This window comes from Hesperophylax consimilis, chromosome 27 (assembly GCF_061612785.1).
Source record: "Hesperophylax consimilis isolate HC1 chromosome 27, BYU_Hcon_1.0, whole genome shotgun sequence".
Classification (NCBI taxonomy): Eukaryota; Metazoa; Arthropoda; class Insecta; order Trichoptera; family Limnephilidae; genus Hesperophylax; species Hesperophylax consimilis.
Genome location: NC_142862.1, coordinates 25566737 through 25594379, shown reverse-complemented (window position 1 = coordinate 25594379; position 27643 = coordinate 25566737). Strand labels below are relative to the sequence as shown.

At 35.1% G+C, this 27643-nt stretch overlaps 2 protein-coding genes across 2 annotated transcripts in view; both read left to right on the top strand.

The window, feature by feature from the left end:
- The first annotated feature begins 3245 nt into the window (after positions 1-3245).
- Positions 3246-11720, top strand: LOC149410837 (uncharacterized). Its single transcript, XM_089648371.1, has 2 exons — positions 3246-3447; positions 7405-11720. Exons 1-2 carry the CDS (start codon positions 3306-3308, stop codon positions 8109-8111), a joined length of 849 nt encoding a protein of 282 aa, XP_089504497.1. The 5' UTR covers positions 3246-3305; the 3' UTR covers positions 8112-11720.
- Positions 11721-22070: 10350 nt separating this feature from the next.
- The window catches only part of LOC149410836 (uncharacterized), a 30827-nt gene continuing 25254 nt past the window's right edge, over positions 22071-27643 (top strand). The window contains exon 1 of the mRNA XM_089648442.1: positions 22071-22559. Coding sequence (XP_089504568.1) covers positions 22509-22559 — 51 coding nt within the window. The 5' untranslated portion in view covers positions 22071-22508. The remainder of the gene's footprint in view (positions 22560-27643) is intronic.

Below are 27643 nucleotides of genomic sequence, written 5' to 3'. Positions count from 1 at the left end.
TATAATGTTGAGGTTTTTGAGTGAGAGTGGTATTTTATTGTAGAGTTTAATACTATGATATAAGAAGCTTTTTTGCCCAAAAGTTGTATTAGTAGTTATTTGTTGGATAAGTTTTTGACCATGAGATCTAGTGTTTCTATTGTACGTGTTTGTTGTTATTTCTTGGGTTTTGTACTTATGAATGTAAATGAGTATAGTTTTAGAATATAGTTGTTTAATTGACACGATGTTAAGATTGGTGAAGATTTCGTCAGTGCTAGTTCTTACAGGAACTTTCAGTATAATTTTCATTATGGCTTTTTGAGTTTTAATTAGTGGATTTAGTATATTTTTATTTGCACTGCCCCATCCGATAATACCGTATTCTAACAGTGATTAGCGTTGGTAATGTAGTTTTAGTGATTTGTCTTATTTATTATTGTTATAGTATCTAAATTATTTTATGTTATGTTAAATGTCTTACTAATATTGTTCCATATTCAGTTTATCAGTTTACTGTTATATTATGCTTAAAATATGTTTTGAATAATTTTCGATAGCTCACAAGATTTTGTTTATAAAATACATGTAAAAGCCGGGCTGGGCGTAAAACCAAATAAAAAATATTTATCTATATGCTTTTAATCAGTGTTTTTTTTTAGATTTTGTTTTTTCTACCAACTACACTTTATGTTTTTCTTATATTATTTATGTTTTTATTTCTGTAAATAATATTAATATTATGCGAAAAATTTACTGGTTCATGCAACCACGTAATATGAAAGTATTACAATAAAATATGTAGGTATATTTGTTGGTTTTCCTAATATACTAAAATTTATATATTTTTTAAATTCCTTACCCAAGATCTTTCCCAAGATCTCCTCTCTTTTCTTTCCCTAAAAATACCGTTTATACAGCATTCCTAAACATGGCATAGACCCAGAGGGAAATTATTGTCCTCGGGGCCTCCTGTATGGTTATGTAAAAAAATTGTAGGTACACAGTTTAAAAATCAGAAAATTTGATAAGGCGATGCACTACGTCGTGTAAAATTTTAAATTGAGCCGCTATCAATAACAACCCTTACGTAGATGGCGATAAGGTTTAAATTCCCTTAAATTGCTTTTTTAAATTCCCTTAATTTGCTTAACACCATCCGCCTGTTTTGATTTATGCAAGAAAAAAACATGGCCAAAAAGTGCCTTTTATTTTATTTTGTAGATGTTCAGGCACAAATATTTAAATGTTTTTCGATCATTTTATAAATAACTTAATTTGCCACATTATACAATAAAATTATAACCGAAAATGGGTTCGTAAGTAGTAGATTTTGAACTTTAAAGCAGTTTTCATAGTCCTTATACATTATTTTTTCTGGGCTTATAAAAAGACTTAAATAAAAAATACTCGATTATTTCAAAGGTCAAGATGTATTCTACTCGCAGTATTTAATTAAAGCATCTGAAACATTTCTAGGCGACCAAATTATCAAACCAAAAACACATGATTTTGCATTACTACGTATGGCATCGCCTTAAGTTTTTACTCTTTGTTGGTAATGAAAACCGCAAACTCAAGTCAAGGCCAATGCAGGTGAAAATCCTTGCAAAAATGACTGTACAAAGTGTGTAAGTTTTATAAATAAATTGCAAGATATGTATGTGTCATGTATTAGAAGTACATCGCGGAATTTACATTTATTCATCTTCCCATGAAAATAGGAATACATACTTATTTTAAATAGCGTCCATCCATTACTAGAATCCACCGTGAATACAAATATGGTCATAAAGTTAAACAGTTGCTGTTGTTACTAATAATATGTGGGTAGGTAATTTTATTGAACATTTTTTAAAAATAGAATTTAAATTTTTTTCTTATTTTCTACTCCTCAGTCTATCTGTGCAGATAGATAAAAAAAATAGCGCGTGTTGCTTTTACGTCCAACAGATAGCGCTATTTTTCAAAAAAACATGTTCTTTCATGTCACAGGTGACATCTATACATATAATATAGGTTTATAAAAAATTTTATAAGTTGTGTCAAAATTTCAAAGCCATCAGTGACTAATTTCGGAGATTTAAGATTTTTAACAAACGAACATTAAAAATTTTATTAATCATTTAAAGTAAGATTGATTCTTTTTTATTCTACAAACCCCACACATGAGGCCCTGAGGAAAATAATTTCAATCAGGTTCTATGTCATATTTTGGGATGCTGTGTGAAGGGTATTTTTTAAAGAAAGGAAGTTCTTGGAAGGTAAAATGAATGATGGTTCGGTAATCTAGGGGTCAGTTTGTCTAGGAGTGACGCACATATGAATATATCCCTCCCACTGCGGCGCAAGGCGATGGATTGAGAGAACAGTGGGAGAGGTTAAAGGGTCTTCCCAAACCAGGCTCTCTCGATCTGGCACGCCTCGCATCTGGAGGGCAGGCGTATCCTGAACGCACCTCAGCCAATGAACATCTTAGAAATATATATATTTATACATTTGAGGATCGACGAAGGATAAGCGACTTATGGCCCTTTTTTAATTTTAAATTCGGATCTTGACTGTAGCGAACTCCTGAGTCTAGTTAATCTAAGAGGAATTACTTGACTAGGCATAAGCACCTATTTCATTGTAACTGTTAACAAACAAATTGTATGGCAAACTCGCACAATTCCTCGCCTGCATAGTTTAAATATATTCAATGTTTAAAACATATCTAAACAAATGTCAAAATATTATTTTTGAAAAAATTAAGATAAATACATTTTTTCTAATTTTATCCCAAACTGTAAGAAACATTTTTTATCTCAAATTTACCGATTTTCATTTTCGCTGCATGGCATCACTGTATCTATGGTATTTACAATGCTATTTAGGGTTGCCAAATCATGGAGAATTCTCCAAATTGTAGGGAGTTTTTAAGATTTTTCAAGCATTTTGTATTTTGCGGGGAGAACTTTTGTTGTGGGGAACATGCGGGAATTCCGGGCATTTCTTGATTATTCAACCAAATTGAAAAATAATATGAAAATAATTGTGAGATCGTACTATATTTCATTTTCTTTCTAAGCAAGTATGAAAAAAAGGACGATTTTTAAAGTATGAACGAAAAAGATAATCCGAAAATGATTTTTGTAAAAAATAAGAGAATTATGTTTCATTTTGGAGGTGAATGAACTTGTGGGGAATTTTAACATCTATTTTGGGTATTTTAGAACAAGTGCGTCGGCAACCCTACTGCTATTTACCTTCACCGCCATTACCGCGTCTGCTTGTGTTTTCTTTCTGTCACCTGTCACCGCTTAGATTTGTTTCCGTTTTTCACCATGGAGAGAGACATTAACTACCGTTTAATTATGGAAGTTAAAAAACATCCTTTTCTGTATAATTTCAGGCTACCTGAGTACTCAATGAAAACCACAACGGACAAAGCTTGGAGTGAAATTGCAGTGATAACACAATTATCAGGTATGCAGTATCCTTATTTTTTAAATATTATGAAGGTACACAGTAATTGTATTTCCATGGAAGTGATGCAAGTGGTTTTATGAAGTACCCAATTACAATTACTTGTGAACTGTTTGGCTCGGCGATTTCGCATGTATCTGCATAACTCATTGACTAAAGTATAATACATCAATGGCATAACCTCATGAAGTTCTTGTATTGCTCACATTCAATTACTGGTGTCGAATACTGTATATCATTTTGGGGTAAACTTGTCGAATTCTCCTGCATGCAAAGTATAATAAACCTACAAGTGGATTTTTTGTTTTCGTTGAGAGGGACAGAGTTGACAGCGAAATTTAAGATTTAAGGTTTCTGTTGATTTCTTAAAATGTGTTGTTATACAAACCGGTTCTTCAAATTTAGTTCCATTTAGGACATGCAGTGTAAATTAACCAAACTCCACGAAAAAATGTTCTCTGCCAGGGTTTTTCAACAATTACGCAAAACTTTTTGATTTTTCTTTTAGCCAAGTGGGCCGTATGAAATTGACATGCAGGCCTCGGGTAGTGCGTCACTCTTTTGTGACTTACAGCTGAAAACCAAAACAATCCCGCAAGCTAGTTGTTTATGACTAGTGAGATTTTACAAGGGGTACGACACGCACAAGCTAGTGATAATAAGATTAGATAATTTAGTGATATTTTTTTGGAAGCCTTGAACCAGGTGATGATAGATATGCGTTGATTGTTTTTAAGAGCAAATTGAGAAGCATGAAAGCAAAATCATTGATTATAAATTTGGCTAATAAAAGTGTATTTTTTCTAATTTAATTTTTTAATAAGCAATAGTTACTCGTATTTTGAAAACATACTGAACTTTTGCGAATATATTTATAGTATAGGTAGCAGTGGTGGTCGGTGACTTTTTGTAGAACGGATGCTGGACATCAAATGTTTATACTCGTACTTACTACGTACTTGATATCAAATATGCACATTTAGACGCTAGCCCACGAACAAGATACAATTAGGTACCGTCTAAAATTATCTCCATTAATCCATTAAGCTCCATAACTCAATATTTCCAGTATCCAGAAAAAAATTTTTTTTGAAAATGACTGAGACAAGACTTTTTTGCATTAATAATTCAATTATACAACCACACAATTCACTGTTATCTTTTAGAACACGTTGGCGAAGTATTCTGTGCATTATACATATGAGCATTAAAGACGATTTTTGCACGTTGGATGCTGTCATTAATATCGTATAAAGTTGATGAAGATATTGGCTTGCGGGTCTCAGTGCGCATGCGCGGAAAGAACGTACGTTCTAGCATTCTTGGATACGGTTTACAGATTGCTTCCACACCAGTGTATTTTACGCGTTTCACAGTATTTGAGAATGTATGTGTATTTAGACTCGCCCTTGTATCGTGTCGTTCGTTGTGCGTACACAGAAACGGGATGATAATATGCACGATGTCTTATAATAATAATATTTGTATGATTTTTACAGCGCCGTTTTTGTAAAAAATAATCACATTAAGGTCACTGTAGAAATATTTAAATACAGTGGTGCCTCACACAACGAACTTAATTCGTTCCAGGAGCAAGTTCGTTATGCGAAAAGTTCGTTATGTGAAAAGCGTTTTCCCATAACAATACATGTTAAAAAAAATAATTCGTTCTGTAGCATAAAATATGGTAAGATGACATAAAAAAAAGATAAATTTTTTGTTATTATTTTTATTTAGATACATCTAAAAACATAATGAAAAAAACACACATTTTTTAATTTTAAGAAATAATCGAAACCCGAACCCCGAATAAATAACCCGTTTCATCGGCATTGAACACTTGTTGTGGGCAGTATCCTTCATCCATAATAAATTTTTGAAAATTAATAGAGAACTTTTCTGCTTCTTTTTTATCAGCACTGCCAGCCTCACCATGCATATTAACGCTGTGGATTCCATACCTTTTCTTAAATCTAAAAAACCACCCCCTGCTGGCTTTGAAATCTTCTTTATTATCTTGATTGCTGCTACTTCCAGGGATGTTTTTCTTTAGATCTTCATAAATTATCTTGGCCTTGTAACAGATAATATCTTGGGTTGTTACGTCACCTTTCACCTGCCTGTCCTTAATCCAAATCGCTAATAGCCTCTCCATTTCCTCGTGGATTGAAGATCTATGTTTTTCATTAAATAGTTTTGATACTCCTTTGGCTACTTTGGCTGATTTTATTGCATCCTTGTTTGTCAAAATGGTGAAAATGGTGGTCTTGTTGAGGCCAAACTCTTTGACGAGGTCACACTGTTTTACCCCACATTCACTCCTTCTAATTATTTCCTGTTTCATTTCAAGAGAAATCACCTTCCTGCTTTTTTTAGAACCCATCATATAAAAAAAATGTTGAGTTTATCTTAAAAGGACGACTGCCGTGATACGTGTGCGATTTAATTCGTAATGAAGAACGATTGCTGCGATACGTGCGTAAGTTAAGCGTACTACGCAGTGACTAACGAGTCTAACGACTGCCTGCGCGGGAGGATGCAATTAATCGGCAGTGATCGTAGAAGATCGGGCGACTTCGTTGTGTGAAGCGAAGTTCGTTGTATGAATCGTGAAATGAACGAAAAGGAAGTTCGTTGTGTGCAGCATTCGCTGTGCGAGGCGTTCGTTGTGTGAGGCACCACTGTATTTAAATTGCAGTATTGCTGTTTACGGCTAGAAGTCCAAATCTTTTAACTCTAAAATGCAAGGGATGCGGAGCATCTACAGCATGTATGAACGGACCGCGCCTGATAGGTAGGTAGGTACGTACGACTTTTCAAAACCCTATTTTTGATATAACGAGTAATGGCTATAAGGAGCAAATTTATTCGGTCCCCTCGAGTTATTAATTTAAAATAAAGAATATAATTTCAAATAAAATCTGTTAAAATGTATGAGAGAAAACCAAAGGGGCACAACTCATGCCACTAGGAGGCGTTAATGTAGCAGGTTGTAACGTTGCCATCAGAATGTAAGGGAAACGTCAGAAGTTGGAGGTATTATTAATATCATAGGGTATTTGCATATATTTATACATATTGATAGGTTAATAGAAATAATTTTTAAGAAATACAAGTAAATTTAAAAATAAACATAAGGTTATGTGAATACAATTCCTTGTAAATTAACTGTTTTCCCCACATCGTTTCAAGCTCTTCCCCTAAACACTCGTTTATTTATCTTAAAATAGTACATATTATATGTACATACACTGGTTACTTATGTACTAATATATCACAATATATTATGTAGTCATAAAGTTACAAACTAAGTATAGTAGGTATATATATATATATATATATAAATTATAATGTTTAATGCATGATGTCTTTTGTGCATGATTAGGAAGCCTATAGTCTCATAAATGCAATGTAATTTATCAACCTCCTGAACAGACTCAATGTTTTCCTGCTGGACATATTTCTCAAAAGCTGACAGCTCGTGAGGCGCAACTGGCAAATGCAACGCACCGGCGAATAGCACGGCGAGTACAAGAGGCTGGTCGCATCACCGTTGAAAAGGCGTCTTTGATAAGTTGTGTAGTGTGCAAACCGCCGTTGAAAACGAGTCTTTGATAAGTTGTGTAGTGTGCAAACCGCCGTTGAAAACGAGTCTTTGATAAGTTGTGTAGTGTGCAAACCGCCGTTGAAAACGAGTCTTTGATAAGTTGTGTAGTGTGCAAACCGCCGTTGAAAACGAGTCTTTGATAAGTTGTGTAGTGTGCAAACCGCCGTTGAAAACGAGTCTTTGATAAGTTGTGTAGTGTGCAAACCGCCGTTGAAAACGAGTCTTTGATAAGTTGTGTAGTGTGCAAACCGCCGTTGAAATACGCATGATAGCCACTTGAGCTGCCAATGATTTAAAGGAAACGGTTTTATTATTAACGTATCGTAACTAACTATGTATCTTCTTTTCAGTTGGTGAATGCAAAGAAAAGTGGAGGAACATAAGATCCACATTTATTCGGAGCAAGAAACCTCTGAGGAATGGATTGAAGTCTAAGAAACCTTATTATTTAGGTAATTATTTAAAATTTATTTTACCTTTTGTTAAACCAATCATGAGAAACGATGATAACCTTACAGAAAGTGGCGCAGAAGCATCTACGGAACTTGACTTAGAATCGATGGATTCAATTATAGTCAAAAGTCCATCAACAGAACCCGAGGTAGATCTTATAGAAATAGAACCGAGCGCCAAAAGCATCATCGATAGAAACGGCCGTAAAAGAAAAAAACCGATACCCGAAATAGACAAATCATTTATAGATTATTTACGAAGCAAACAAAAAAATAAAGAAAAACATACAACAACGCCCCAGTCTCCTGCTCTAACACAGATGGATCATTTTTTCAAAAGCCTTTCCGGTGAATTCGAAACAATGACTGAAAGTCAAATGAGATATTTTAAAATTAAAATTTTGCAACTTATCGGCAAAATTAAAAATCAGAGTCCAACCTCACCGGCCACTCCGCTTGATCAACCTTCTCAATATATCTGTTCTCCTATGTCTTCGTCTTCTTTGTCGCATATCAAAACAAAGCCTGTGCAATACTATTATGAAGAAGTCAAAGAAGAAAAACCATCTCAAGAAGAATATTTTATTGACGATGTTCATCAATGAATCCATACTAATTGTTCATCATGAATGATGTGGATTTTCTGTGACAGAGAAGAACAATAATGTTGAGAGGATCAGTTGAGACGATTGATCGGAAGTAAATAGAGTGAAGTGAGGCTAGTCGATGGTTTTTTCAAAATTTTAATTTTGAAATACCTCATTTGACTTTCAAGGACTTGAGACAGAGCACAGAGAGAGAGGACACGGGCGTTGTGATATGTTATTATTTATTTTTTGGTGTTTATTTAGTAATTTTTTATTTAAGTTGCTAGTGGCTGTTGATGGATCTCTTTCCATAAAATCTCCATCATGTTCCTTAGATGCATATGCGCCACGCCCCGAAGGTTGCCAATGTTTTCTGTATTGTTGATTGGTTTAACAAATGGCAAAATAATCACTTACGTAATGTGAAAACTTGGCCTTCAATCCACTCGGAAGAGGTTTCTGTTTTTATCACATTCTGGTGGATCTTCATCATGAGACTTTCACAATGTTCCGGTGTACCTACGGGACTTTCATCATGTTCCGGTGGATCTACATCATTGGACTTTCACCATGTTCTGGTGGATTTACATCATTGGACTTTCTTCATGTTCTGGTGGACCTATATATCATTGGACTTTCACCATGTTATGGTAGACCTAGGGGACTTTCATCATGTTCCAGTGGATCTACATCATTGGACTTTCGCCATATTCCGGTGGATTTACATCGTTGGACTTTCACCATGTTCCAGTGGATCTACATCATTGGACTTTCACCATGTTCCGGTAGATCTAAGGGACTTTCATCATGATCCTGTGGATCTACATCATTGGACTTTCACCGTGTTCTGGTGGATCTAAATCATTGGACTTTCACCATGTTCCGGTGGATTTACATCATTGGACTTTCATCATGTTCCAGTAGATCTACATCATTGGACTTTCACCATGTTCCGGTTGATCTACGGGACTTTTATCATGTTCCGGTGGATTTATACATCATTGGACTTTCATCACATTCTGGTGGATCTCCATCATGGGATTTTCATTATGTTTCGGTCGATATCTTGTGGGATCTACATCACGTTTCAGTGGAGCAACTTCATGGTACTTTCATCATGTTCCAGTAGATCTACGACGAAGGATTTTCATCATGTTCTGGTGGATCTACGCCATATGCCATTGATGAACCTTTGTCATATTCGCTGAACCCCTAAAGCCAATCCCTTGAAATGTACTACTCTTAGGAGAACTGTCAAAATACAGTTTCCGCAGAAAATATTTTCACATTACATTTGATTCCTGATAAATTCGCCGTGTCTGAAAGTATTTCTAAATAAAATACTGTTCTTCAAAGCAAATGAAAGACTTTAAGATTTTAGTTCTACAAATTGACGTATTTATGCAATTAAAAATTTGAAAGCAAACAAAGATAAAAATTTTAAAGTCGTTTACTGATGATTTTTATCATGTAAACTTTAATTACAACCTTACACGAAACTAAAAATTATATTTAGCTAGGCAAAGGAATTAAAAGAAAGAAAAAATCTAAATCGAAACATATAGATCTAATTGAGAGAGTACAGAATGATTTACAGAAAACCCAAGAGTGTTGAAACATATAGATTAAAAATAATATGTTATCTTTGTGCTGTGCATAAAAAACCTTGTTATCATTAAAAATAATCAAAATATTTATTTAAAGATTTGCAAAATATTTTACAAATACTAAATGTTGTTTCATAGAATTATTAAAAAAAATTTGGATGTATTCTGTCTTTCTAACAATGTTTAAATCATATTTCTCACCATAATACAAAATGAAACAACATAACTTTTATGAGTCCGTATCAGGCTGGGGTCTATATCTCCCAAAGACTTTACGATTGTTTTTTGTCTGTGAAGAATATCTTCCAAAATTGTCTTAAGTGGTTAAATTAAAAATTACCTAACTTTATGTTATAGTTTATGTTACCATTAAATCAATAATATTATCTAACTATATAATAAGAATTTTTATATTTACATGCCTAAGTGTTTTTGTTATTTGTTTTTGGGGTGTTATGCCGTGTTGCGCTAACTCCTTCTTTTGCCAACGTTTCGGACAGCATTGCAGTGTCCATCATCAGGGCAGATGTGTTATCAGATCTGTATAACACTTTTGGCCGTGAAACTCTTACATCATATAAGCCTAAGTGTTATCAAGTTATTTTCCTGAACACTGCCACACTTCCTTTTGTTGGTATTTTGCTGTAAAATAGATGGAGGACCAAGCTGGACAAGTTCTTTTCGACATTCTGTTCATAGACCTAAATCTTTCTACATCTTAAAATGATAATCTAGTCTCCTTCAACGGAAGCAATCTTCCGAACAGGCCTTCCATTGATATGCTTGGTGTAACTATAAGTGACCAGCTCAGGTACGGGGGCTCCATCAAAGCCAGAGTAAAGTTGGCCTCTCAGAAGCTGGGCGTACTGTACAGGGCCCGCAGATACTTTAATAGTACACAACTGCTGACCCTGTACAAATCGCAAGTGCGCCCTACTGTCGAATTTGGCAGCCATCTCTGGTCCGGAGCCCCTAAATACCTGAAAAAAACCCTCGACTCTGTACAGAAACGGGCGGTCCGTTTGATAGATTCCCCAATCTTAACAAACGGACTGCAATCTTTAGAGCACAGGCGTCAGGTAGGTATGCTGTCCTTGTTCTATCGGTATTACAATGGAAGATGCTCTGAGGAACTAGCGTCATTGATCCCTTTGGCACCGGTGCGTAGTCGGGATACACGCCAAACACGCGCCCAACATTTGTACACGGTTTACATTTGTCACATGAGAACGGGTCGCTTCTACGATTCGTTCTTAAGTTCAACAGCTCGGCTGTGGAACGAGCTGCCGGCCTCTGTGTTTCCTCCCTCCTACAACATGGAACTCTTCAAGACCCATGTTCACTCTTTCCTCTCCACAAAAAGACCCTCCACACAGCATCCCCAAAGATTTCATAGGCCCTGAGGGAAATTATTTTCTTCAGGGCCTCCTGTGTGGAGTTAATATTAAAAAAAAAAAAAAACATCTTAGAATTCAACTCATAAACTTACGAATACCTACAATAACAACACGACAAAATACACTATTCCAATGCAACACACATAAGCGCAATTACACTGTGAACTCTCCAATACAACGGTTTCACACTATGGGAAACCAATACTTAGGTGATGTCGATATATTTAATTGCGAATTTTGTGAATCAAGTAAAAGACTTATTTTAAATGGAAGTTGTATTTTTGTATACCAGTTAAATCGCTGTATTTTTTAATTTATGTTCTTATTCTTTTTAATTTTGTTTCTTGCATATATTATTTTTTAATGTGATTTTATTTTGATTATTTCTTTCTGATGTTTCAAAATTGTCTGTCATCAAAATTGTACCACCTACATGTAAAAGCCCTAAAAATAAAAGGCGTTAAATAAATAAATAAATAAAACCAGTTACAAATGCCTCGGATCTTATTAATTTTTTATTTATTTTACAATAAAGAAACAAACAGTACATGATTTACAGAGATGAAACAATATACAGGAATTAGAAATTTCATGTTGTGTACCTATTATATGTTTCCTTGTAATGTCTGCTAAATGGTATGTTTATTCCTTAATTAACAGGTGACTTGTGTAGTATATACGTGTGTGTATTGAACAGTTTATATTATTTTTATAATGCCACTTTTGAATTTGGGCAGTGAATCCAAAAAAATGTCAATGTTAGAGTTTAGACAAATATCGTTTAGAGCATGAAGAGCTCGGTTAATTGGCGAATTAGATGCTGCATTTGTTTTATAATTAAGCGTGTGGAATAGCAAAATGTATGTCGCGTACGTCTCAAAGGTATGGTAAAATTAATAATTAACACAGATATTCTCCTATGCATACTGTGTAGCAGTGGCGGCTGTTGGTTAATATCTGTGGGTGTTTACCAGAATACAACATTACTGCGGTGGTAAGTGAAAACATAGAGTCTTCCTTGAAAGTTTCAAGGGAGACGCAATCTCTCAGATAGAAAGTCTCATTTGTTTTTTTCAAAATGCGGTTGGAACCTTTGTGTACTGGACAGGAGTCCGCACAAGACTGTAGATTTGGGCGCCGGGTCCAAACAGTGTCTTCAACCGATGGGAATGCTCCTTTACGGCCGATGATGATGATAGTTGTACAAATTATTGCAATCTGCCTCCCGCACCCGGTGCTCGGTGAATGTTGGGCACTGGGTGTGCTGTCGTCTCTGCTCGCTTCTGGCGGTTTTCCTAGGCAGGGCCGGCTGGTCTTGAAGAGGTAACACCAGAAGATTTGGAGCAGAAGACTAGGCGAGGTGAGGCAGTTGGTGGGCAGGAGTCACTTGTAGAAATAAAAACACTCGTTTATGATGGTAAAGTTGAACTGATTTAATTATATTTTCGTCGCTGCTTATATCCTATAAGGTTGACTCCCAGCTGACATTTGGCTGACATTTGGGGATTTTACGCACGCCACATACGCGTACATAAGCCACTGTAAAATGTTACATATTCATTTTGCCGGTGGATTAGCTGAAGGCAGACGCTTGAATTTGAGATTTTGCAAGCTCGCCTGTATTACAAATACATAGCAGTTATAACAATGTGTATCTTGACAACTAGATTTTTAGTTTGTCAAGATACGACAAAAAATAAGAAATATGATTTAAGATCTTCACGGCCAAAAGTATTTTTGTTATTTGTTTTTGGGGTGTTATGCCGTGTTGCGCTAACTCCTTCTTCAGCCAACGTTTCGGACAGCATTGCAGTGTCCATCATCAGGGCAGATGGGTTATCAGTGCAGTGTTTTTAAAATAAAATTGTAAAAATGATCTTGAAGCGATCAAATTTGTTAAAGGGTTATGACAGTATTTTACGCAAGTCCCCAATAACATAGTGCTCCGAAAGAGGAAAGATTCACTATGCTACGAGGTTCCTGGATTTTTGTAGAGACAAATATGTAAAATAATTATAAAAAAATGGTTACATTAAATCGTTAAAAAAAGGCATTTTAACATAGACATATGAATATTAGTAGACCTGCCCTAAGTGATTAAAAGCGTATTATCCCCACTCCCCATACCGGTTCCATTGAGCCGGCTGGGCTCGCATATGGCCTCAAGTGAAATTTGAAAACGTGACGTCATCATTCTTGTGCGAACTATGGTCGAGGCATCATCGATTCATTTTACGAAATAACACGGCAAAATGTTGACTTGTGATATGAAAACTTGTAAAAATAGATGTGAAAAAGAGAATAAACCCAATTGTCGTATTACATTCCATAAGTAAGCATTATTTTACTTTATTTTAAGCTTATTCACACCGTATTATATGGATCAGTTTTAGAAACATATACTATCACATCACAATGTAGCGATTCTCAAGTGTGCTCATCGTTGTTTACTGGGGTAAGTAAATTATGAGACATTTGTAAAAGTGTCTTAACTAAATACTTTGAAACTAACTACGACTCTGAAAATAGAAGCTGCCTTACTTTGCCGAATTTGGACTTCGCAAATTAGTTCATAACGTGGCGAGTAATTTGCGCTCCCATGTAGAAATGTCTATTCATTCAAAAGCAGATTTTACTTTTAAGAACTAAATGGTGATATTATAATGCGAGATGCCTATTTACTGTCAGATTGATTTATTGACGAATCACAGTCAGCCTTACTCCCTTCGTTCTTCAACAGTTGATTTTACCCCTCGCCATTATCTTCTCGTCTATTAATTCCTATGTCTGTGCATTTTAAATATCTCCTCAGTGGTAGCATATCGCAAATAGTTTTTATTTGACTACCGCTGAGGAGATGTACAAGTTAAAACAGGTATTAGTAACATTTTGTAAATTATAATTTAGTTAAAATTAGTAAAATTTGTATACAAAAAACTGAACATCGTACCGCTCGGCCCGGGTACGTGCACGATACGGTATCGATGCTTTTCGGGGTCAGAATTTTTGGGCAATTTTGGCCGAAACGGGATACAAATGAGCAGTGGCGGGGAGTGAGGAATTTGCCAGTGGCGTGGAGTTGGCACATTTTATAAATGAAAACATATATTTTTTTTAAATGTGGCCAACAACGTCCGTTACACTTTGGTTTCACAGAAAGGTGCACATTTTAATTCTGCTGTGGTTAACTTCTAGATTTAAATATAAAGCATGGTATTTTCTCTTTCTAACACCATTTAGATCATATTTCTCACCACAGAAGTAAGGGAGATACAACGATTTCTGTGAAATCATATGAGTTGTTCCCTATAGCAAACGAATTAGCCTGAAGGGATGAAGTTCAATATTATTTTATATTTTAATGTACAAAGGTAAATTGAGCAGGGCTTAATACCTCTATATGGAATGCAGGCACCTGATACCCTATACTTATGATTTCAAGTGTCACTTATATGTGTAGGTGTAAATAAAAATTGAGTTGAAATGTTTTTTTTTATATTTAACAATCATAATCGTAATAATTATATATCAATGAAAATAATAATAAATATTTAAAGAAGTTGGGTAATTCGATTATGTACAATATATAACTGAGCAAAAAAAAAAGAATTTTGGTAACATGTTTATGAAACTACTGTCCCCATATAAACTTTTATCATTGATTTTAGACTACATTGAAAAAAATTACAACAATAACAAACGCAATTGAAAATTACCCACCTGAGTCATTTACTGCACTCATGTTATTATTTTCAATCAGAAATTATATTTATCTGTTTTTATTCTGAATAACATTGTATTGCAATGTTTTGTTAGTTTTGTGAACATAAAAGTACAAACAAACAAAATCCATATTTAAGTTTTGAGGACGATTTAACATTAATCATGGCGCAAAGTGCTTTTTTTGAAGTTTTTAATGAATTCAATAGAAAGCTGCAGAAGACAGATTTCTTGCTAACACCTGCAAAAAAGCTTAATGCACACAATGAAACCGACATGTCATTTTGTATAACACTACCTGAAGAAATAGACGTACGCATTGCTCAGTGTAATTATGCCGGTCACGTCAAGCTACAAGTCCAAGGTCTGGATGTCCTGAAGACGCAACCGAGCTGGGAGAAGTTCAAGTCCATCGAAACATGGCTCGACGAAAGAAACTTCATACTTCAAAAGAAGATTACCAAATGGTTGGAAGAAAAGATGAATATTGTTCTTACGGAGTTAAGACTTTCAGCCGGTGAGCCGATTCTAACAATCGGTGAGAACCGATACCAGCTTTACGTCACTCACTCCGATCCAGCCACAGCTTATTTGAACGTGCAAAGAGTTTCAGGTGAGAAATTAACCTTTAGAATCGAAGTGCTCCCTTGCTTCTCATTCAGATATCCAAAATGGCCGCATACCGTCCAAAAAGATTTTGAAAACACTCTTTTCCATGGCAGAGAATGGTATGTGATCGCGCCGAAACATCTCAACCCAAACTTCAGAAACAGCGATAGGTTTTGGCGAGTTGTTTTCAACGGGCAAGAAAGAGAGATACTTCACCATCATAAGAACATGGTTGTGATCATACGCTTCATCAGGCAGATATGTAAAGTTTACCGGATGCACTACATCAAACCGTATTTCATCAACACCTTGTTTTTGTGGGAGATAAAGCTTATGAGACCCATGTTCTGGACGTGTAACAGAACCAGTTTTTTGTATTTGCACATGCTCAGACGACTTCAAACTAGACTGAGAGACGGGAGCATTCCCTTCTTTTGGGATCCGAGACAGAACCTGATAGATTGGGTCCCGCAGGAATATATAAATTCTTACTTGAAGAAATTAGACAGGATTTTCAGCGCCATGGATGATGAATTCTACAACAATCCACTAGTTACATACTTATTTAGTTTGACAAACCCAGATGAAGTTATACCAAACGACTCAAAGGGTTTCTTTTTTGATTATCGGAGGGGCTGCTTTAAAGTTTCATATGTCTTCCACTATCAAGCAGTTGGTACTTCATGATTTATGAGTATTTTATGAAACAATTCAATAATTTATTTCTTTAATAGCATAAGGCTCAGTTTCAGAAATATTCAAATATAACATTATCACCAAATGCCAATTCAACGCCATTTTGTTTTTTTGGCCAACACCATTGTAGGTGCTTTGTTTCAGCTTTCTGTCAAATTGTAATAAGCTGATGAGCTTAACAGCATGATAGTTCTCTTCTTCTGCGGATCACAATTTGTTCAAAAGCTGTAGAACAGGTTGTTTCACAGGATTTGAACAATTCATCAACTTTCTTAGTTAATTTTCAAGTTCTGTGTCCCATGATGATTTAGCAGCATAAGATTTAACAGTAGAACTTTCAAAGAACTTGAAAATTAACTTAAATGTGATGAATTTTTCAAAATCTGTGAAACAACCTGTCCTTAGAATCTGCATTTAACGGGAACCTTTCAACTGTCAAAAAACAAAATGGCCATTTGATGACTGTCCCACGTGAATTTCTGCGGCCTGGGCCTAAGAAAAGTTTGTGCTAACAGCACTGTGTACTTCCACCAATGAGAGCTTACTGATGAGGAAATCAAGAACTACAGATACCTATTTACATTTTTCAATTTTCAACACTTTGCTTTGCAGCAAATGAACTTATAGTTCAATAAATAAATCAGGAAAAACTGATATCCACTTGCATTTTAATATGTTTTATACTCTTAGTACCAAATTGATTGTAGTTCTTAATTTTACCACCAGGATCTCGTTGGCCAGACAACGAATTTACTAATATTTTCTAACTGCTAAAAACACAGAAATGGATTAATTTTATAAAAATCTAACCAATCCTGCAGTTTGTTTTGGCTATGTTCCTATGTAGATAGATTGCTTCGAAATAATAACATTTATATAAACCTTATTTTTTTACAAAGAACGTTCACAACGAGGCTAAAGTCTTATTTACATTAAAAACTCTATAATAAGCTGCTTTTTCGGTAAGAAAGTCATTAATGATGGCCTAGTACGGACTGGGCATATTTTGTAAGCAAAAAAAGGCAGTAATAGGGGCCTGTGATCTTAAACTCTAATACTTAATTACGGAAAAACATTATGTTCTAAATTAAAATGAATTGATGTGATAAATAAAGGTAAGCCTGTTGTCCCACGGGTAGGTAAGCTATCGACGTAAATCGAATGCTGCAAGATCCTGCGCAGAAAATTACGTTCACTATAGTAAGGTAACAGTCTGCAGCGCAGTTCAGTGTGGAACTTTTCTGCGCAGGGTCTTGCAGCATTTGTTTTATGTCGATTCCTTATCGACCCGTGGGACGACAGGCTAAGAGGAATAATTCTTGTGCCCAACGCTTTCAAAAAAACTAAAATACTTTTGAATCGACTTTAGTCTTTATGATAACTGTTGTAGGTTTATTAGCTTTAAGCAACCCTACTTGAGTTTTCTTCAAGTTCGAGTTCAGGGTTGGTAAAACTGTGTCCACTTAGAGATGCAATAGCCTTGGTGTGAGTATAAGGATGTTTACTAAAAAAATAGTCACCACGCTTCTGGGAGTCTGTCCAATCAGCGTTTAAAAGTCGCTAATATATTTAAACAATGATGTATTACACAATGTATTTGATGATTGAATGTATGATTCTTATATCACTAGCACAGAGCAGATTGGCAGGCTTCATAAATAAACCACTCAGCATGGCATTGTGAATGTGAAGACATTTTGGTAATATATAGGGAAATAGGCTAATATACAAGTTTTTAACCAGCCATTTCTATTCACATTGGCAGAATATAAAGTAAGTACTTAAGTATATACTTAAATAAATGAAGAAACCTAAGTAAGTACCTACTAAGGAAAACTGCTCTTTTTACTCGTAGGAATTATTGCATTTATTATTTTTTATAACATGTGTACCAAAAGAAAAGATTTTATTTACGTTGAATATTTTTATGATATGCGTGTATTGTTTTAAATTTATAAATTTGTTGTGGTTTCAAAAATTATAATAATGTTACATTTATCAATTTGTATTTTATTTTTTAGAATTTTAAGAGATTAGGAAACAACCTTTTTTGGCAATTTATGATGTTCCTTAATTGAATTTCAATTTTGTTCTTATTTGTGTAATTAATTATGATGAAATTGTTTCAATGTATTTTTATGTTATGAATTGATATATTTTAATTGCATGTAAAAATAAATGAATTATTATCTTTGAATAATGAATGCTTTTTATTTACTTGTATTGTAGTTTGGTTCATCAGTATAATATAGTTGTAAACAGTGAATTCTTGGAACAAGTGAATGAGTGGAATGAAGCTGATGTTGGAAGAAGCGTAAATGCGGGGAACTCGATGGAGGACTGAACGCAGCAGTAGTTAATAAGAATACGTAAGAGGAAGTGATGTTAGCAGTCTCTAATGGAGTTCTGATGAATGGCGGTGAGGCATAGGGCGACCGATCTTTGGCAGAGTTGACATCGCGTTTGGGTCCCACCCAGGCGTAGAGTGTTCAATTCCTCGGCTGGCTAAGTCCAATCACAACACAAGCAACATTTTCCTCTTAGTATGGTGGTAGTAGGAGATTTTCAAACATTGTCAGGTTATCCGTAGCCCGGGAATATTTGTCTTTCTTTTTAAAAAATAAAAATATACCTGGCAGAGGAAGGACGAAAGTAGTAACTGAATGCCGTACAAAGGAGATTGTTCAGGTGAACTAACTAACTAATCATCATGCCGTTTCTCTGCAGCGGTAGGCAGAGAGGATGGATTGTCAAACAACTCTATCTTTTTACAATTCACATTCACACATTGTCTCATAATACCCTTCTGTTATTCTGACTCTTAACACTGCTCGAAACGAGAATTTGATTTCACAGGCATCACCGCCTTCTACCATTCACATCATTATATTCTCCTTAAGCTCCTTTCTCTGTTCATTCGCTTTAAATGCCAAAACCATATAAATATCCCTTTATTAATCTTATTCATTACGCTTACATCAACCTTGCATTGTTTGCGAATCTCCACGTTTCTCACATGATTATTCTTGGTTTTATTCAGTCTACTTCCATCCTTCCTCTGCCAGTTAAATGCCTCACTGTACCAGCACTCCATTGAAGACTGCTAGCTTCGCTTTGGTCTAGTTTCATCCTTCCTCTGCCACTTCCATGCCTCTCTGCCATACATCAGGATACCAGCACTCCATTGTGTACTGCTAGCTTCGCTTCAGTCTACTTTCATCCTTCCTCTGCCAGTTCCATGCCTCTCTGCTATAAATCAGGGTACTAGCACTCCATTGTGGACTGTTAGCTTTGCTTCTTTGGATAATTTTTTTTTAGCATGCGAATGGTTAATGTGTGATAAAACCAAAGAGAAAAAAATTAAAACTTATGTTTGTATTCATAACGAGCAATATAAAGAATGGGACGTTTTGATGTTTTGAAAAGTGGAGTAGGTACCTTGCCTATAATTTGAAAGGATCTGAATAATGTAATATATTATGAGAGTTTAATAATGTTAAGTCACATCTATAGTCTGAACAACAGAAGAGTATGTTTGAATGTAATTGAAGCAAGGAATGAAGAGAGTTTCAAAAGTTTTATTAAATGCAAAAGATCATAATATTTGTACATCATCATCACAATGGTGAACTTTGTCCCAGGGTGGGAATGGTCTCATCCACAAATGCTTGCCATTTACCTCCAGTCCTCCGTCCATCCTCCGTCCTTGCTGTCCTGCTTCAATTCTCTTCCACGCAGTCTCTTTGTACCTGCCAACTAGTATTGTGGTATTTTTCTGAAAATTCACAATATTATGTACAAGGGCGTCGCCAGCCTCCAAGCTAGGGGGGGGGGCTTATTTTTTTTATAAAGCTTACAGGGAAGGAACAAAGAAGTAATAATAACAAACTAGAAATATAAATGTCACTGCTAGTATCAGCTGTTTACAAAACTACACTGCCAATACAGTACACAAAAATATCTCTGCGTTAGTGTTATTTTTCTTCGCTAGTGGTTGTCTATTCGTAAATTATCGTCTCGATTTGAGTTGAGGAGAGACTCGTTTAAGCCTTAGACACATTACGCTAAATTATGAGCGCATAATTTTGGCGTGGCATGTGCGTATTATATGTTGGGGTGACACACTACACTATAATCTTACTCAGGAGAGGGGGTCAGATCAATTGGTGAACTGCCGCCGAATATCATTACTTTGTATGGGAGCTGTCACTTTGGCAGATGACAGCCGCGTAATTACGGCGCTCTGTAAATTGTTGTAAGCATAAATAAACCACGTTCTGACCAATTCTCCTGTCGTAGGTAGGAGAGGGGATCGCGTAATTTTCAAATATAACCTGGCTAGCAGACAGTGTTGCCAACTCAACTACTTCAAAATATGCTAGAGTGATGGGAAAAATATGCCAGAAATATGCTAAATCTTTAAAAAATGCCAAAAAACAGCCAACATAAATTTAACTTAGTATTTATTGAGAAAAAGAGTGATGGGAACAATATGCCAGAAAAATGCTAAATTACTTTAAAAAATGCCAAAAAAAAGCTAACATAAATTTAACTTAGAAATAAAATATCAATATCTTCATATTCTTCTTCTTCATTAACAGCAGCTGATGTGGAAGGCTGAGAGACAGAGTCGTAACTTTCTTTGGTCCCAATGCAGCGTAGTACTTCGTCAGGAACAGTGTAAGAATAACAGCACTTTCCTGCTCTCTTTAGGCCAAATCTCACGTACAAAATGGCATTCAGGGTTCTCACCGCCAAACGATTTCGGAGTTTTGTTTTGATCAGACTCATTTGGCTAAATACACGTTCAATGTCCGCATTTGAATGCGGCAATGTTAAAATAGACATTGCAAACTGACATAAATCACCGAAGGGGTTATTATTAGCTGCATCTTTATATTGCATGACTTCATTCCAAAACTCTACAGTGGAAGTCAAGGATTCCCATTTAATGTAAACTATGTTTCTCCATTGAGACACCAGTTTTTCAGTCGATGTCATTTTTTTTAAATTGGTTTTTATTATTTTCATGTTTCTGTAAAAATAAGCCAAATAAATATGCTATATGCTAAAAGCATAATAGTTATGCTAAACATGGAGTAATTATGCCAAATTTAGCATATAATATGCTAACTTGGCAACACTGCTAGCAGATAACTGGTAACCAAACCCACAACCACGATCATCTTTTTAGGTGTGACAAGTCTGTATGGCGAGAAATATGGAGTTATAAACGCTTTGAACTTATAGCGAGATCTGTCACCTCATTTGCGGAAATAAATAATTGGTTGCACCTCTACAAAAATATTGAAAGCGACAGTAGGCTTCATAGTAAAAACGTTCGGCAGCATATTATTTCCTTATATGCTTTGACTCATTTGATGGTAAAATTAGTAACTTATTTACCGAAGGCCAAAGGGGTAGGCAGAGAGGGTGGATCATCACATAACTCTCTCTTGGCACATATGCTATGCTCCTTGCTTCATATTCATATACTCTTTTAGTATTCTGACTCTTTACATTACCCTGTCACTTCTTCACAATGTGTTGTGGAGTTTGAAGAGTGGGAAAAAGTATTCGCACTTGTGGTAAAATTTATTTAGTTACGTTTTAAGGCATAATTAATAATAGTTCGTCGTTTTATAGGTAAAAAAATATGTATTTGACCGTCAGTCGTAAATACGTACATAGTTCTATTTCATAACTAATATTATTTGGTGTCCATCACCATATTTCCCTCTGGGCGGCAACACCGTGAGTGAGTGAGTGGTATTGAATTTGGTATATATATGGCAACACCGTATCTTTTAATTTTATTTCTTCCTTGAAGGTGGGTGTCGTTTTCTTTGATTGTGACATTAAACTCCTTTAGTTTTACAAACAAACAAAGGTGTACATTAACCGAGAATTTTTAACTAATCAATAACCGTCGATCTAAAATATATTAAAAGTTATTTGCGAATTTAGTTCACCAGTTGGCGTTCGTTCCCATTGTAAAGTTTTAGTTCTGTTGTAGGTTATGTCATTGCTGCACTTAGTCGCCTATAAATAGATAAAAAATACGGAGCAGCTAATAAAATCGTCTTCGTTCAGTGCTTTAGTATTTCAAAACCTACCGTGGAGTTTGATTGTGTTTTGACAATTTAAAATCAACAGCCATACTAATTTATATTAAATAAATAAAACGATTTCTCAATTCTCTTTTTCAAAAAGATTCTTCGTTTTACAGAACGCCATTATTGATCAAAGTTTTATTTTGTCCGATTTTAGTGTTTTGTTGATAGAAAAAGGATCTCTCTTGTCAATTGTATAAACCATTAATTTAACAGAGCTTTCTTGTGCTTTTTGAAGGAGGTGGCATAGACGCGGCTATAACAAATTGCGATATGAAGACCTCGCAAGTTGCGCTGCTCGCTTTGAGACTGTCCTATTCACAGGTAAATATTCAAAACCTATTACTCTAACTAACATTAACCTGCGATTACTAGCTGTATGATTTCCTTAAAGTTTTTTTTAATCTTATTTACAGTAACCTACGTTTTATCAAAACTAAAAACAACGAAAAACTACAATTTCTAAATACTTTTCGTTACATGTGCATTTTTTTGACAACAATAATCTTTCTTCAACATGTGTTATTCAGGATTATATTTGATATAATCGTTTATTTGTCATAGAATGGCCAGATAAATGTATTAATCGTAATAATTTGTTTGAATTAATAATTTAGGCTTGTGCTTTTTGCAATTCACTGAAAACTTTCTCCATCAGCTGTTAGTAGTGGTCAAGTAGTGGTTAGTACTGCATACTAAAATGAAAATGGCGGCCAAAATAGATGCTACATTATTTAAGAAAAAAAAACAGTGTGTCCTTTATAATAAATATAATGACCTTTAAAACGATTATTTTCAAATTAAAATTATTTTATAAACTTATCACAAGGCAGGCTGGTAATTTCATTTGCATAAAACCGTTTTGCAATATTTTTATTTGTATGTTTCCCAATATCGGTGTCTTCAGAATGTTTGATATTTAATGAATGTGATTAGTCTATTTATCCAATGCCAACATTGCTGCATATTTGAAACCTTTTTTGTAAGGTAAATTCTATGTTGCAAAACCATATAACCTAAATTTAATTATGGTACCTACCCACAGTACCCACTGACATGAATTTTTGTTCTACATGTTGTGATTGATTTATTATGAAGGATTAACTTGACCACCAAGCTTTCGTAAAGAACATAAAATAATTAATAGTGGTCGAGGGTAAGGCTCTCGAATAGCAAGCTGGTGGTCACGGGTTCAAATTCTGGCGTGCGCAAGCAAAATTTATTTTATTAATTCTTGTTATCTCACCATTTACTTATTTAAAATAACATATAGTATAGGATTTTTCAATAAGAGGTGTTATTTTGATATTCAACCGTAAAATATCAATGGTTTCGTTGCTTGTGTGGCACGTAGCGCCGTCTTGTTGAAAGTAAACGTTGTCCAGATCAATACCATCCAATTCCGGCATTAAAAAATCATTAATCATCTCTCGATAGCGCAACCCATTCACCATAACTTTTGCTCCAGCCTCTTTTTCGAAAAAGTAAGGTCCAATGACTCCGCCGGACCATAAACCGCACCAAACAGTCACACGTTGAGGATAGAGACAATAACTCTTGGGTTTTCCGAGCCCCAGATGCGACAATTTTGCTTGTTGACGAAGCGACCGAGGTGGAAATGGGCCTCATCACTCAAGATGATTAGCATTTGATTTACTCCAGTGAATTTTAATAATTTCAATGCGTTGTTGAAGCGTGTATCGTTCCATTTTTATTAATGGCGTAGTTTCTACTTGTCAAATGTCAACAAATGACAGCTTCAAAAGTAATATCTACCGAAATAGCGGGCTATTCAAAATAACACCTCTTATTTAAAAACCCTGTATATTTGCGGCACGTTCCAGAGTGGAAGATACTCTCAGTATCGCCCTGGTGTAAGAACACCATTCAGAAATGAAACTTTGCTTGAATTGGCTTTAGCCTTGTTTGGTGACGAGATCTCAATAGCCAGGTACTTCCCCACCTTCCTCTTCTCCAGCTCCTTCCCCTCCCCACTACCATCAGCCTCACGACATACCCCAATACGCTATGTAAATATTGTGTAGATTTTGACAATAACATCACAAGTTTTATCGTGTAATCAGCAATCTATGCCTAGACTTATCTTTCACAGCCATTATACAGGTTAGCTAACCCGACTTAGGGCCGGTATTTCAGTATAATCAGGAATGTAATTAGTCTGTGCTTATCTTGTCAGGGTACCAGACAGAGAGCAAGCAACTTGACGAACGTAAATATCTCTCTAAGCTGTGTTTAGAAAGCTACAGAGTTATGTGCAGAGAGATTTGAAGGTTCGATTTATGTCAAATTACCAAATTAATTATTTGTCCTGCAATAAACATAATGTTAGCAACTATCTAAAATTGATATAGGTAACAATACTACTTCACGGAAATTATAGCAAATCAGGAATAGATGTGTATGTATTAGTTTTACATCTACCAATCACTGATAATGTGTCGAATGCAGTTTTCGTTCATATTTACATGTTAGAAAAAAAGACGAAGTCATGTTGTTTGTTCCATATTGTCAAATAGGTACTATATTTTTTCACGTCTAGAACCAAAATAACAGGAGATTTTGTATGAATATGAATGAAGCAAGGATTAGTGTGTCGTTATAACCTATATGCCTTACCCCTGCGCGAAAGCGGCATGATGGTTGGTTAGTTCTATTCAATTTACGCAAAATGTGCCATTTTTGTCGTTGTTAGTGCTATTGGTGTAACACGAAATGTACCACTTTTCGTTGTTCTTTTAATTTATTATTATTATAACTCCATTTAACGCAAAATATGCCATTCGTTCTTGTTCGTGCAGTTGGTGTAACTCCACACGAAAATGTGTCATTTTCGTGGCCCACCTTGCTCAAAATTGTAACTCTACTTTACGAAAAATGTGCTATTGGCGTTGTTTGTGCAGTTGGTGTAACTGCGCTTTACGCAAAAGAGCCTTTCGGCATTGTTAGTGCAATTGGCGTATATGCGCCATTCGTCGCAATCAAGCCCACTGTACCTTAGTAACATAATTTTATTTATTTTTTTATCTCAAGGTTTTCTCTTGTCTTAACATTTTTTAATACTTTTATCAAATATTGTCACATTACAAGAGATAAGGCATTGTATGCCCATACCTACGTATTACTGGTTTACACCGGTTTGCAATTTTCTGTCTAGTCAATTTAATTTATGCGACATTGAGATAAGATTAAATATTTGTTTAAAATTTAGCACAGATACTTTAAATGCAAGTTATATTTTCGTTTTTTCCGCTAAAAAGTCGCTTTAAAAGCACACAAACTATGTATGATTATATATATATATTATTTAGTAAAAGATTATACATTATTTAAGAAATGTTTTGACTGCCCAACTAGGAGGATTCCCGTTTTAGGACAGTCAGATTAGGACGAGTATTAACATTTTGATAAGTTGTTTGATAAGTATAGTATTAAAATAATAATGAAATAATAGGTATATGTACTTTTAACTGGTGCCTAAGCCTACTAACATATTTTGTATAAATATGAATAACAAAGAGAAGAAATAGAATAAAATAAAATATCCAATTAAACATAAGATTAACTGCTGCTTGGGTACCATTCTAATTTAAAAGTACTAGGTAGGTACATACATTGTATACACATAATGATAAAGATTAGAACATAAAGGTATTTTTTGTTGGAGTTTTTGTTGTTGTTTTTGAACAGAGCTTTCTGCTGCAGTTATTTAGTTCATACGTATATGTGATATGAAACTGCACAGGAGTCCCAACTGCTCCCAACCGTCTGGATTCAGTGAGTGGGGTACGTTGTGAGGCTGAAGGCAGTAGGGTCGGGATGGAGATCGGGGAGAGGAAGGTGGAGAAGTACCGGACTATTCAGATTTGGTCACCAAACACGGCCAAAGCAATTTCAAGCAATGTCTCAATTCTGAATGGTGGTCATACACCAGGGCGATACTGAGAGTAACTTCCACTATAGAACGTGCCGCAAATATACTATATTTTATTTTATATCAGTAATTTGTGAAATAACACAATCAAATAAAATTTACTTGCGCACGCCGGGATTTGAACCCGCGACCTTTAGCTTGCTAGTCGAGAGCTTTACCCCTCGACCACGGAGGCCGTCAAACGAACTGGTTTCAATTACGAGCTATGATCCCAACAACTAGATTAGTTTAATAACAAGCACTAACAGATGTCTCACAAAAGCGGCGCTGTACAAATTATCCAAGAAATAAAACTGACAAATGAAAATAGTCCAACAAAAACATGGTCTATTAAAACATACGATGATAGCTAGAAAAATCCACGGGCGAACCCGGGTACGAAAACTAGTAACACTGTTAATTTTATAAATACACATTTTTTATTCTTCCCGTGCAAGTACATGTCGTTACCAAGCAAGGGGCCTAGGGTTAATTACTGGTGACTGGGTTTGAATGGCCAGGCATAATATAATTTTGTAAAAATGTTTTGTGAAAAGAAAAAGTGCCATTGATTTCGAAAATGAAGATAGAAAAAGTTGTGCAAATTTAATGACGTCAGAGATCACTGTTTAACAATGGTTTTTGCTGCTTATGGAATAAAACAAACATTTTTTTATGTAAAAATATTAATATGATATATTTTTTGTACTTCATGAAAGTTGTAAACTTGTTTGATTGAAATGACTTTAGCTATGTTTTGTGACATGATCTAACCAGGTATTTCCCAACCTTCCTTTTTTTCCAATCCCAATCCAACGGTGAAACCGATGTATCACATGAAAGTAGATTTATTTGATTATTCCTGGCCCGTATGAAGTGACCCACCAACGTGATAATTATGTTACATATTGGCGATAAAGAAAACGTGATACGGGTTTTTTTTTTATCAATGACCAAGTGAACTTTGATTCTAATAACGCTTATTCGAATCAATAATTTCACTCGTGGTGAAGTTCATCGTATTGTAATTTAAATTATGAAAATAATTATATTTATATCCGAACTTTACCGGATCGGTCCGGCCGTCGGAGACATGAAATGCGTACAAAATGATATTATTGTCCGGTATATCAGTTGGCGACTGGGTATATCATCAAATTATACATACCTATTCAACACATAAACTATACATTCTTACTAAATACACAATACATTCCATAGAAAACAGAAGAAAAATAAATAACCTAACTTTTTTATTTAAGATTATTAACTCCAAACTAGACTGTTGTGAACTCCTGCAACTCATATATTTCAGAGTACCTACTCGAGCAACTAGGCAAACTACTATCACATACATGCACCTATTTCTCGCTTTCATACACTTGGAAACAAATTCACCTCAAATATCGACATATTATTTAATATAAGTTTGTCTGTGTTCAAGAGATACCTGAATGACATTTTATGTAGCATATTT

Excerpts from the sequence above, each read along its gene's own strand:
- LOC149410837 (XM_089648371.1), top strand. The coding sequence starts at position 3,306 with ATGGAGAGAGACATTAACTACCGTTTAATTATGGAAGTTAAAAAACAT. Across the intron at positions 3,448-7,404 it reads AGTGATAACACAATTATCAG|TTGGTGAATGCAAAGAAAAG; the intron begins GTATGCAGTATC and ends TCTTCTTTTCAG.